Source organism: Oculina patagonica, chromosome 9, assembly GCF_052425735.1.
Source record: "Oculina patagonica isolate OP01 chromosome 9, crgOcupat, whole genome shotgun sequence".
Classification (NCBI taxonomy): domain Eukaryota; kingdom Metazoa; phylum Cnidaria; class Anthozoa; order Scleractinia; family Oculinidae; genus Oculina; species Oculina patagonica.
The window spans coordinates 5,066,040-5,079,437 of record NC_135766.1 but is presented as its reverse complement, the minus strand read 5'-3'; the positions used below and the strand labels follow the sequence as shown (position 1 = coordinate 5,079,437).

The 13,398-nt window shown below is 37.4% G+C and overlaps 1 protein-coding gene across 3 annotated transcripts; it reads left to right on the top strand.

Moving 5' to 3' along the window:
• Nucleotides 1–1,812: 1,812 nt before the first annotated feature.
• LOC144665229 (uncharacterized) lies at nt 1,813–11,890 on the top strand. 3 transcript variants are annotated; one of them, XM_078526431.1, is made up of 13 exons: nt 1,813–1,917; nt 3,792–3,893; nt 4,362–4,437; nt 5,529–5,597; nt 6,132–6,273; nt 6,874–7,108; nt 7,748–7,822; nt 8,291–8,490; nt 8,984–9,436; nt 9,875–10,199; nt 10,732–10,869; nt 11,024–11,125; nt 11,339–11,890. In XM_078526431.1, exons 2-13 carry the CDS (start codon nt 3,839–3,841, stop codon nt 11,479–11,481), a joined length of 2,013 nt encoding a protein of 670 aa, XP_078382557.1. In that variant the 5' UTR covers nt 1,813–1,917; nt 3,792–3,838; the 3' UTR covers nt 11,482–11,890. The 3 variants fall into 3 exon arrangements, with proteins under 3 accessions (XP_078382557.1, XP_078382559.1, XP_078382560.1); XM_078526433.1 differs by lacking the exon at nt 1,813–1,917 and having other exon boundaries at nt 3,027–3,893; XM_078526434.1 differs by lacking the exons at nt 1,813–1,917; nt 3,792–3,893; nt 4,362–4,437 and adding an exon at nt 5,045–5,241.
• The last annotated feature ends 1,508 nt before the right edge of the window (nt 11,891–13,398 follow it).

The following is a 13,398-nucleotide window of genomic DNA, read 5'->3' as shown; positions in this document are numbered from 1 at the left end:
TTGCTCCGGTTCGAAACATCTCTAGGTGTAAAAATTTAAATTGGGTTGTCACTCCAACTTAAAGTGTTATTCATCCTTTCTGATACATTTTTCTGTATATTGACAAAAAATAAACTTAGGACCGAAAATATTGGAGAGAGTTCGTTTTTCGTATCAGAGTAATTGGCGGCCGAACCCCTTTTCGCTCAGAATAATTGAAATATACATAATTATTTTACGTTGTGCATTTCAAGATATGGGATGACAAAAAAACTTCGCCGAGGTACGGCGGGTTTGAATTTAAATCAGTTCTTGTCTAAATGAACGGCTTGCTTGCTTTGTACTATCGCTTACTCAGTTAAACTCTGAACTTTCGAGCCACTTGCAAAGAAAAGCAGCCAGGCAGCAGAAATTTGGAGTCGAGGTCAAATAAAGCTACAAAAAAATACAAGCACTCCTAACAAGCGAAACTTTGGAAGGTGAGAAATGAAAAGGTGGCATTGTGATAATATTTTTCCTCTGTAATAAAACGAGACATGAATAACCCATCTCATTTCATTTGAAAATCTTGACGTTATCAAAATCATTTATTCAATTCATAACCCGTTACGGAACTTTTCAACTGTCTTTACAATGTTATCACTAAAGCGCGTCTTATCTGCAACAGTAATTAATTTTCTTATGACCAGAAAAAAAATTCCGCCTTAAAAACCGTTTATAACCTAGCGACCCCAAATCAATTTCAAGCTTCCTTGCACAGATTTTTATTTAAAGGCGAGATTTTTAACTCCGCTATTATGATGATTTTTCAAATTAATGCAAAATCTGTCTGTCAAAACGTATCTAAAGTTATAAAAGATATGATTTCCTTCCTCATAAGTTATGAATCATTAAAAAGGATACTCAAAACTTTGTCTGTGACGAGAAACAATAACAAAATACCCTTTTAAGACTGCTTCGCTATCTTTTAGATATTTCGAATTAACAAGGCGCGCGCTTTTATCGGAAGAGCTGAACAATTGACACAAGCCGTAACACTGCGAAAGCTTTGCATAAAGATATTTCCCCGCTTTTCATATTATTTTTCAACCGCTTGAAGCGTGCGCGCACGACTTGGCCAGATAAATTTGATGTCGATTATATTTTCCGCGGGTATTTTTTTGATGGCCGGCATTGTGTGTTCATGGTTATTTTAGGCCGCTAAAAAAAACTACCGGTAAAAATCAACGCAGCAAAAAGCCTCTCGCTACACTTCTATTGTATCCCTGTCTGAATTAATAAACTGGTTTGCCAATAATGTGTGATTAAATGGCTATTACCAACTATTACTGCCTTTGTGTTCGCGAAATCTTGCATCTGTTGAGTTCTCAGCTAATAATTGATTTCCCATTTGTCCATCGGGAGTTTGTTAACGATTTCGTGCGAGTGGTTCGGTTTTTTCGTCCCTTTTCGCCCACCGCCCGGCACCCTCGTTTTGCCGACCGCTCAAAACAACTCATCAATTTCGAAAACGCAAAATTGCGTCCACTCGCCCCGAAAGCGGGATCCCTGCTTTTTCGCAAACACTATCAGCGCCGAGATGAGCTTATTAAAGGCCAATACGTAGCTTGTATCATTATTTATCTAAACCAACATCTCGGTAAATATTAAATTTGTCATTTTTCGATTTTTGGACGCGTGTCACGTGACCCGAGTCCACCCCGCGATTGTTCGCTGTTTGGACAGAGAGCAGGTGTATCGCGGGCACAGATGGTCATCGCGGCGAAATTCTCATCATTGTGAAACACTCTTCTGCGCAGAATGGATGGACAGACCCTTTTAAAATCCCGTCATTTCGCAGCCATTCGAGAAACGCGCTTCATCAACTAAACGCACTCGAGATCGACTTAAAAAAATTCAACACTCAAGTCGCAGATTTTGGAATCGGGCAATCGGCTGGTGAGTCCCCTGTTTGCTTCTATGTTATACATTTCCTAACAAAACGACCTAATTTGCTAATCTACTGACACCCCTAAGGTACGCAATTAACCGTAAACTTCGTGAAGTTTGATCTTTCGGAGGTGAACATTTGAAGCCAGTCGGGCGGCTGGCCATGGCGAGCGGGCGAGTTACATGCAAAGGCGAAAGAAATGTATCGATTTGTTTTACGTAAGCGTGCCTCTACTTTATTTTTTCACGCCGCGAATTATTTTCTGGATACTAAAATCCCGCTGCGCTAAAAACTGCCGTAAACTGATTTATACCGAAAACAGTGTAGCGGGGAATTTTTGACGATTTAATGAAGGTTTAATTTGTCCGGTTTATTTTTTCGTTTGTTTTCTTTAATTCCCGCTGGGAAATAAGTTTGATTCCTCTCTTGAAATCATCTGACATTTAAAGAAAAGTTTCTCTCATTAACAAATAATTGCAACCAGGGCCCTTTAGTGGTTCTCAAGAGGTTTTTGCTGTTTAGAACGGGCAACTACTGTATATAGGACAGAGTGGATGAGTGCGTCTCGCACCAGCTTTGTTGTCGCTCAATTCCGCACTTTAAAAATCGCTTTTCGGCTTTGATTTTAGTGAAGTGAAATGTTTTTCCTTTTATCTTTTTCTGCGCATCTTACATCAAGTACCGGATGAATTAAAGTCTGATGCTTTCGAACATTGGCAAAAGCCGACACTAGCATAAAAATATACAATATTTTTTTTAATGTTTTTTCGGGTTTGACAAAACAAAATAACTTGAAAAGCGAGGGTCTAGAAACTGTAAATCATTCTCTAACGTAATTCCGTTTGTCCCGGAGAGTTTTTCTGGTTAATTCATTTAAATTTTTTTAGTAAAAACCAGTCCCGACTGACAGCGTCATTTTGTGTGAAATCTGTTTTGTCTTATACCGACTCAAATGCATAACCATTACTTTTGTTTCTAATCAAGAACGGAGAAAAAAGGTAAATTAAAGCTGCCTTGTGCATAAGATAATTCATCGGTGATCGCTTCAGCATACCGGAACTACACAAGGATGAGATTATAAGCGGAATTAACTCTACAAGTAAACAAGCGAACTGGTTACACGACTTGGAAATTATGAAATTCCTGTTAGTTAAATTTTCAACCGCGCAGCTGAAATTTCGGTTTAAAAAAAGCACAATTGCAAGATTGTCGTTTCTTCGGCGGGCCGGCCAAGCCCATTAATATATCTTCATTTTCATATGATGGGATATTAATGATGTGTTTTTCTTTTCTTTTCCTTTTTACGGGCCGTTTTATGTTTGAGTCATTACTTAATGGAAGACCGTTTTAGTGGTACGGTTACCCTCAATATGGGTGTATTTTATATCGAAAGATGCGACGCGGGTTTTTTCTTTTCCAAGTGAGAAATTTCCGAAAACAAAACAAGCTAGAGTAATTGGGCAAAATCAACTTCAAAGTGCGGTTTCTTTGAATTATGTGCGAGTTGCTTCCGGATAAAAGTTACAAATAAAAAGTACTGCGAATTTACTTAACAGCTTTGATAGAATAACGCTTTGTGAGTATAACAGGTTTGGAGATTTGAAGCGGACTAGAATTTTGCATGCATCATCTTAATCTGGTCGAGAAACAAAAACGGCTCGCATCTCGAAAATTCGAAAACAAGCTGCCTGATAAAACCCTTCAAACAGCAATTCTTGATAACTTTTTAATTACTTTTCTTTTTTATCTTCTTAAAAGCTGAGACATTTTAGCTTGTACCTCGAGAAAGAACAATCGCTTTAACACCTATAAAATGTTTGAGTATTGATCGTGGCTTTTCCACTGACATCCAATTGATTTTATTTTCATTTGCTGTTAAAAGGACCTGCGAAGGAATAAAGGCAAAAATTAAGTGGTGTGTGGAACGTAATGAGTTTTGAGTCGACACGAATCGAAGCAGAGGACACTAAGAAGCTTGGAATTCGTAAGTATTCCTTTCTAAATAAAAAGCTTGAAATGTAACGTAAGGTATACTCATCGTAGTTTTGTAACATTACGAAAAACGAAATTGACAATGTTGTCTCTCTTTTTGTGTTACTTATTTTTCCAATGTTAAATCATTTTACACTTTTAGCTGCTAAAACCGACAAAATTCAGGCCGAAATACAAGCCATATTCGAAGGCAACGATGGCAAAAGATTTTACCCCAAATGAAAAACAATTATATCTATTCTATATCTATTCAGTCTAATGTTAAAATTTTCAAACTGGCCTTACTTGGACATTTTTTTTTTTCACAAAAGCTGCAGAGACTTAAATTTTGTTTTTATTCATAAGAGTGATTTAACTCTTTTTATGAAAACACTCTGCTTGGAATCATACACAAAGTTTGGTCTTCATTTTAGAGAATGTTCTGTTTTCTAATTTTTGTTTCATCTATTTTCTTCACTAGATACACCTCGTGTTGAGGACGGAGAAATTTTGGCAAAATTCAACCGCGCGCTGGCTTCGATTGTAACAACAGAAGGGTAAGAATAGGACTTTCTCGATTTTCCAAAAAAAAAAAACACGAAAATATATAATTATTTTAAACAAGCGCAACGAACGCGTATTCCCTGAACTATAGATCTGCCACTACTTGTACTTTTAAAACAGGTATGCTGCTAAAATACCCTTAGAAAAACACTTTTTAAACCATATAGTTAAAATTCAAACTGAAGGTTAAAAACATTTTTTGTCAAACCCGTTAGCCTCTTATAATTACTAAACCGATATAAGATCTTTCAATTTTTGAAAAGCTTGGTTAAAGTTACTCTACTTAGAATATCAGTTTTTGGTTTCATGATTTTCGCCTAACCCAGACCTTGGCTCTATTTATTTAGTGCTTTCGAAACAATTTTTATATTCCTGTAGTTAATTTGACATGATTTAATTCTTCTCAGCTAACAGAAGCACCTGGGCATAGCCTAGAGTTTCAATTTTTTTTGTAATATGCCCTCGGAGAGCTAAATCGTGATTTCCCACAGCGAGAGATCGGCTAGATGTTAAATTCATACGCCGGAGAATCGATAAAAACCCTTCCGTGCAATATCGCTGATCTTGGTTTCAATGTTATTGCTTAACTAGCCTGCTTCGCCTGGGGAAATAACAAATACGTGCTAGCATTTTCCTGTGGGTGGTCTTTTGAATAATTATTTTAAAAATCGTGACTCTCTTGAAGAGCTCTGTAAACTTGACAGAGCAAAAAGACGCAGTATAGGTTTATTTAAACAGACTTGTTTCAGGAATCCTTCTTCGGTAAATTTTATTTGTGCTGAAGAAGCCTTAAAAGGGTAAAAATAGTTTTCGGTTCTTTAATTAATAATTTTTGTTTTTCTCTTTCCATATTGCACGCCCATAATGATGCTTAAAACATGGAAAATTTAATTCAGTTTTCAACTTATAATTAGTTCTAGAAGTATGAAATCAGAACAAATTATTTCTTATTTCATGATGTGCATTCTCGTTTAATAGTAAGTCAACGAAAATAATTTCATAAAGTGTAGTGAATTTGGAAGTACTTTCCCTTTAGAGATTTAATTGTAATGGTTATTTAAATACATATATTTTTTTCATTTAGATTTGCCGCCCCGATGGGTGCTGTAAACGGAAATTTATGCCACATCCCTCAGAAGAAACTCAAGCTGGCGTAAGTGTTTAAAACATTTTCTTTTTCTGATGTCACTAAAGCTGGTTAATTTATATAGTTATAATAGTGAAATATATTACAATTCCTTAATCCTTAAATGCCAACCTGTAATATAAAAAATTGGCACCAAAAAGTGGCTTGTTCTGTCAAAAACCTTTTTGGACGAGCAAAAAAGTTATTAAAACTAAAAGAAAACCGAACCTTTTCATTTATTTAGAGATAGCGTCTTTTCAAGTAAAGTTCATTAGATTCTCAATTGCAATAAACTCTTTAAGGTTTCGAGAAAAAGTAAGGTTAATTCAGAACTAATTCATATGACATAAAAGTTCCTTACGCAATTATTCTTCAGTTATACTCGATCAGTTTTACTGCTTGTTTTTTTCTTTCCTTGTAGCGCGTTTCTTATTTTAATTTAATACAAACAACTCTATATTTTCTGTAAAAGCCGTGAACCCAACATAAATCTTGTCACAGAAGTTCGCCAAGTAGTCTTTTAATGTTAGATATAAACGTTTTCTTCTCCGATTTTTTTAGGTCCACTTTTTGGTATCCTGAGGCAGGCCTTCATTATCCAGTCCCTGGGCTCGCTTATCACTACCTTGTAGGCCCCGAACGATCCGTTTATAATCGAGAAAAACCTTTTCACGACCCAGAAGCCGAAGCAGGCATTTTGCAGGTGAGTAAAAATCATTATAAAAACAGCCATGGGAATACCCTATGTCGATCAAAACTCTTAAAGGGATAGCCATTGCAGTTCACGCATGCACGCCACGCGGACCTACTTTTACAAGTCTTAGATTTAACCCCATTACCACATTACGTCGATCCCAGAGGCAGTGAAAACATAAAACGAAACCAAGAGTTGTAAATTGTCCGCTTCGCTAGATAATTTTTAGCGCCTTTATGAGCAAATGTATTACTCTATTATCTGTACAATCTCGCGAAATGAATGTGTCGGAAATATGCTTGCTAGACAAAACGGGTTCTTTAAGTACAAAGGTCCCTCGCACTAGGTCAAGCCGAGTCATTGTTTTAGGGATCTACGAAATTGCTTTATTTCAAATTGAAGGTAAACTCCGAGAATGATACTCTACTCATTTAAGGAAAAATGGTAACAATGAGCCAAAAATAAACAAGAATAGAGACGATTGAGAATGATTGAATCGGAGTTTCGAACGAGGAACTTCTAAATGTGGGGTAAACTATTAAGATGCTTTCTCCTCATAAAAAATTAATAATAACCTCTCTTCTACTCCTTTATTTTTTTTTGCAAAAGGCGATCAAGGAGTATGATGAATTCGAAGAATGGATTGATGGCTCTGCGAAACTTCGCTACTCGCCGTACAGTAGAGAAGCTCAGGCACACATTTCAGGGTGGGCCATGAAATACACAAACAACCACAACAAGTTTGTGTTGAAGAAAACATGTGTTGGAGTACTGCTCTGCAGCAAGGACTGTACACTACCTAATGGGCTCAAGATTGTCGTCAGGCCTGCTATCTCTGATAAAGGTTAGCGGCAAGCGTTCGTTTGGTTCGGATAGGGAGGGCACCTCATCTTGGGTTTGACAACCGACCCTGGGAACGAGATTGGGGTTTGACTCAAATAAATTGAATGAAAAAAAAATGATTGATAGTTACTATAAAATTTGTATTGTTTTTTCGGTTTTTGAAAGCGTAGTTTCTGTCATTCTATAGAGACAAAGCTTAGCAAAGCAGCTCTGACTCATAAGGTTGTAATTCTACTGGTCCTCTAGTTTAGCAGCTGCTATTCTTAACGGGGCTAGGAGCCTTGTTACGCTCGTTCATATCTATTGTTTTCTATTGTTTTTTTTTTTAGCGAGCAGTTCATTTGAGATCCTTTCGAGAGCGCTACTCGACCTAAGACAAAACCCTTCAATGAATTATTCAACGCATAAAAAGGGTAGCGAGCCATTTATGATACGTTACTAGATGTTGACCTTTTCAGTCATAATTAACAAGTATTGATTCTCCTTTATTTTGACACATTTCTTTTAATTTTATTTTTGAGAATTTCGCGGTTCATCAAGACAATATCTCATAGCAATGATTTTCTTTAAACTCGTCACCAGTCTCCTTGACAATGTTACTCTGTCAGTCACTAATCTCATACCTAACTTTCTGTTGTAGTTCGTGAAAGACAAATGGGTCAAAACTGTCCGAATGCCTCCTGCACGGGAACACTTGTCCACCGAAAATGTACAGGTAACTAATGAATATCACATACTACTTTCATAACCTCATAATTTGTCATAATGGCTTCATATGTGCATGCATAGAGCAATTTTCGATGTGATTTGTCGTAAAACTAAATCCAAAGTGATCACTTTGGCCAATCACTAAAGACACAGACAATCCAGTGAACCAATCAAAACTCTAAGCAAATGCATGTAGCTGGCACGAAGCGCGGAAAAACCTGCGCGATCGAGTCACGATTGGATTTGGTTCTACTTCGATGACCGGCAAGTTTTTAAACCAATCACTAAGCGTAGTAATGCAAAACAAAAGCGAATTATTTCAAGTGAAAATCGCTCTAATCACTATAGTCAGTAGATATGACATCAACATTTAAACTTTAAGTGACCTTTATTTAGTAGTTTCTTAAAGTCAAATGAAAATCTTCAGAAAATTCTATAATATTTATAAAAACATTTTTGTCGTTCTTATTTCTAGGCAACAATGGCTATCCAGTGACGCATTTCTGGGTTCATCAAGAGGACGGCATCTATTTTGAAGCGAAAGGCACACACGATCATTTCAGACCTCAGGCGAGAAGAGCAACCCCTGATAGGAGCTCCAATAATAAAGTTAGCAGTGCCAAAAACAACAACGAACAGACTGAAAACACAGAGGACAAGGAGGAAAAACACCAGGTAACATATCACGTGCGATACTAAGGATAATCACGTGTGTTACTAAGGTTAATCACGTGTGCTAGGGAAGCCACGCGAGTGGCAGTCAAATGGGTTAAGGAAGCCATTTAATTGTTGTTGTGAGTGACACAGACACTTAAATCAAAGAAGTCATTTGAAGTTTTATCACGGGAAAATCACGTGACGTTAGTCATGCCGTTTGTAAAAGATGATTGGTCAGGGCACCAATTTGGAAAATTTTTGGGTCCTTCACTTTCAGATAAAAAAAGAAAGTGCTTAAAATAAAAGTTTCGCCTTGCTCTTCAGAACACCTTGTTAAGACTGCATTTTTAACCCACCCAGTTGCTTTGATCAAATGAGTAACAGCTCATGGTCCAGATTACTGAAACACCTATAGTGCTACAATACATGACAATTTGAAACTGATCTGTTCTGTATAATCGGCATTGAGCAAGGATAACAACGTTTTGTTTTATATTTTATTACTCCGTAGGTCTCTTCTACGTCGTCAGAGGGAAAGAAGTACAAGTCTAGAAAAAGGCAACACCCTGAAAATGTAGACAATTTATTAGCAAAGGAAACAGATATAGCGCATTTGTCCTCGTCGCTATCGGCTGGCTTGTTACGAGGTTATTCTATCGAAGAAGAAGACCAATACATCTGCGTTACCTTGCCAGAATCAGAAGCGCTTTTTCACAGAGCTTTGTCATATGATCAAACGAATATCACTACATACGGGAAACTTTACCTACTCTGTCAAACGTTCCAGGATGTTGTTCCCGGATATACCTTGCTAGAGACCCGTATGATCTCGCGCAATGTGATTGGATGGCCTGTTGTTATGGCAACGCTATACCGACAAGGATCCAAGGAAGGTCAAATTCATCACATGAAGACATTGGCTCGACTTTGTTCCACGCCCGAAGAAGACTTTTTCTCGCCCAAGGTGAATACAAAATTTATCAACTTTTCATCAAGCTTTTTGCTCGTTCTGCATTGCTATGTCTTGTAAGAGTCATAATCGCTTTACCTAAAATATCCTCAATTAAGACCACTCTTCTAAAAGCACGCACTTTTCATGGCTCTAATTTTGAGTGAAATGCACATTTAGCCATACTGACTGTTAGCTCTTTGACTTTGTGCAGTTGCCAGATAAAAGCTAAAAAGGGAATTTTGTAGGCGTTCCTCCATATTGAAGCCTTTGTTTAAATGAACTTCCTTATCTGAATTCAGGAGAAAGTCCAAATGTCAAAAAGCCAAAAGCTTATTAGAAGGAATTAGATGATTTGCTAATAAGCCCTTCGATAGATAATAATCCCACCCCCACCCCCATTGGCGAATTCTATTTTGTCTTACACTGACACGTGACCTTGTTCACCAACAGTGGCACATGGTTATTCACGACTTTACCGCTGACCAGGCACAGATGGCGACTGAGGCGATAGTCAACATGATCATCAATTCTCAAGTTCAGACCCTCCTCAAAGTATTCCAGTACAAAAGTGTCAGCTCTCTGTACAAGATGCTAAGAGAGAAAATCACCAGTAGTCTTCAGAGCTATGACATGCACTTTGAGCTGTGCAAACGAGAGATTGTCACCAGATTACAGGACCCACTGCTGACGATGAAGTTTCGGGACATGACGCAAAGACTCACGGGAAGCAAGTGTACCACGCAGGAATATGTGAGCACGGACTGCATGCTGTCAGGTGAGTGAAAAGTACTTTGTGTAATAAGAAACGAATTGTCGCGATGAATGTTTGTTTGTTTATTTATTTCTTTGACCAATTTTTTAAAGGTGATGTATCTCTTAGTAAATTTATAGTAAAGATTGAATATTGTGCACAGTCTTTTAAACTTAAAAACATGTTTATAAGAAGAAATAAACACGAAAGATCCCGCTTTGTTTTGTATGACGATAAATCTGTTGGGATATCAGTGTCCTCTTTTGCAGCTTTTGCTCCGAGTTTACAGAAACATTTGAAAAATTTAGAAATACTCGCCTAGGCTCGTACATTGAGCTTTGTTCTAAATGTAAATAAGACTGCTAATGTTATTATAATTACCCACGTAACACACAAGAGCTCTCAGGAGCTCGTAAAATGTACATGTATCGAGATCGAATTGCAATTTCAAACGTTCTGAACTCTTTTTTGTATAGTGTACTTCCCCTAATGGTAGTCCTTCCTGTTAAAATTATTTGGTCTTTATCTCTAACGGTTATCATTTCTTTCATTGCAGGGGGTATCTTTGGGTCAGTTATACGAGAATTCTGGAATTTCTGGGGAAGTAACATTGTTGCGCCTAAAGTGTTCTCTGTCGCTGGCGAGTTGGTAGGAAGAAGGGAAAAGTCGGAGCAGTGGCAAAAAAAACTAGCAGGTAAAAATTCAAAGGCCTTTCTCATCTTGAATCATTTTGCCTTAATTTCCAAATTCAAGAGAACCGGGAACCATTCCTTACAAAGAGGTGATATTTTTAACCTCGATTTAGTTAACATGGAAATATTAAATCGTGTTATTCGTTTCTCTCTCAGGACTTGATTTCCCCAGCGACCCACAGAAAGTGACCTTACAGCGCATGAGTGAAGTGGTGGTCACGTGGTGTCACTACCAGTCTGACCATTGGCCAAAATCAGGTGAGTGACGTCATCAATTTATGAGCGTTGTAGTCTCGTTACATTAAAATAATCTCGTTCCCAGGTCTCTTGCGGACAAAGTCGAACAAGAGATCTGGAAATGAGATTAGCAGACGATTAGCAGCACAGTTATGATGCAATTTTTTGCTTACCAAACGTAAAATAATGTATACCCAATAAATGTTCTAAACTAGGCTTTATCTTTTCTTTCAGTTGTACAAGAAAGCATGGCGAACTTCACGCATCTACGACCGGAAGAGAAACGACTTCGCTATAGCATTGAACGACCTGGGTCCGCGTTCCACCGGCCAGTGTCTTACCCCACGATGCCCATGCCTAGATTTCACTGGTGTTGAGGACACCAGAACAAGACGATTTAAAAGTTATGTAAATACAAATGACATTTTGGAAGTAGTTTAAGAATTATATCATGATCTTTTGCGTCAGTATAAGTCAAAGGGATGGCTAAAAGCCTCTATTTAATTCAGAATTATCGGTTGTTAATACAACAAAATTATAGCACAATTTCGATTCGAACTCAGTTTCCTCAGACCATCTGTGGACAGTAATTGGTCGCCAGAAGACACTATCTTCAGTGATCAACCGCTGACCAAGGGTCCTGGAAATTTTGGTTCAGAACAAGTTGTTTCTTCAAAAAACGTTTGAATCTGTATTGAAGTTCTTACAATTATTTAAGATGTGGCTTTAAAAGCACACAAACTGTTGCGTTTGGGTTGAAAACCTTGCAATGTTTAAACGACCCTATTTATTGTAAACCTAAACAATGTATGCCTTTTGTATTCTATTATATTGTTTTAGCTGTTTTGCCCGTTCATCCTTAATAACGTATGTTATTTCAAATTGTATATAACCCCTTAGATGAAGTAAGGTAATGGAGCTTTTAAAATGTCCTTATTGTTGTCAAGAGAGGATATAGCTCTCTATAGTATTTATTATATAAACGTGGAATTGTTTTCATTTATGAAAGGAAACGAAAACTGCTGGGGGCTAGAGAACTCACATTAAAATGTAATTGAAGTTGGAGAAATAAATATGCTGAGTTAGATCCGTTGATTCAATATTCGGTTATTTTCAGTCCACTCCACAAAACACAAAAAAATTAACAATTATTCTGCGAAATCGCGCGGAATATCGCCTGATACTTAGCCGACGAGGCCGTAGGCCGAGTTGGCTAAAATCAGACGATATTCCGCAAGATTGAGCAGGATAATTGTTTTATTATTCAACAACTTGCCAACGAAACACATTTTGCAGAAAGAAAAACTATAATTATGCAGCGCTTTACAACATTTCGGACAAATCTTCGCAACCTACATATATCGCAGGATATCTGTTATGTACAGATGACAGATATCGTTAACATTTTGACCATATATGGGCAGCGCGCGCATGTGTTGAATAATAAGAACAAATATTTGTCCTACAGGAAGCCTGTTCGACAGGTTATTTGTAGACCCTGTGAAAGTCAGGTCATTTAGCCTTATGCAATGAGTTTTCGTTCGTACAGGATTGCTAGCAAATTCATGTCTCTGGTTCTAGAGCCATCTTTATAGGTAAAAAACAAAACAGATAACCAAGTATTTGTATTAATATTGGATGCAAAAATGTTACATTTAGTAAAGTAATAATTGTTTAATAAAAAGTCAAACGTTAAAACTTTAAACTTTGTCCAATTTTGCTGTTTTTTTTTTATAGAGAGATAAGGTGTATTAACAAAAAACCATCAAATGCTGGTTTTTACTGTCACGCCACAAGAGTAAATCAAAAATTATTGAGTAAAAAATCAATATTACAGGTGAACTAGATAGTCTACTTGTCCAAGTCTCAGGTCTGTTGGTATTCCGACTCGAGTGTCCGTCGTTCCACACAAATTTAGAGAGCACGGTATAGAAACGTCATCGGTGCCCATGCGGAAGGGCACCAACATGGCGGCCGAAAATCAGTAAAACATCTGGAAGTCACTCCTGCTATAAAAAGCGGTCATTTCACCCTCGTGAACAAGTAAACATCCACATAAACGCTTCTCGCAAAACCTCAACTGTTCAGACTTAAAAATCACAGGATGAGCCATTTTTTTAAGCATACGTGACAGCATTCTGGCGGACATCTTGATGTCGTGTGGTGTAAAATATCGAAATTCAAATGATCTATTTTACAGAAGGTGGATGCTATCGAGCTAAAATCCTTCAATAAGATATATATTTAGGGCGTCTAATAGCCAGTGAAGGGTAGAAACTCAGGGATTGCCGATT

Bases quoted from the DNA above. Each gene is read 5' to 3' on its own strand.
- LOC144665229 (XM_078526431.1), top strand. From the start codon at position 3,839: ATGAGTTTTGAGTCGACACGAATCGAAGCAGAGGACACTAAGAAGCTT. The intron at 5,598-6,131 runs GTAAGTGTTTAA...CGATTTTTTTAG, and splicing joins CAGAAGAAACTCAAGCTGGC to GTCCACTTTTTGGTATCCTG. The intron at 11,126-11,338 runs GTGAGTGACGTC...CTTTTCTTTCAG, and splicing joins TGACCATTGGCCAAAATCAG to TTGTACAAGAAAGCATGGCG.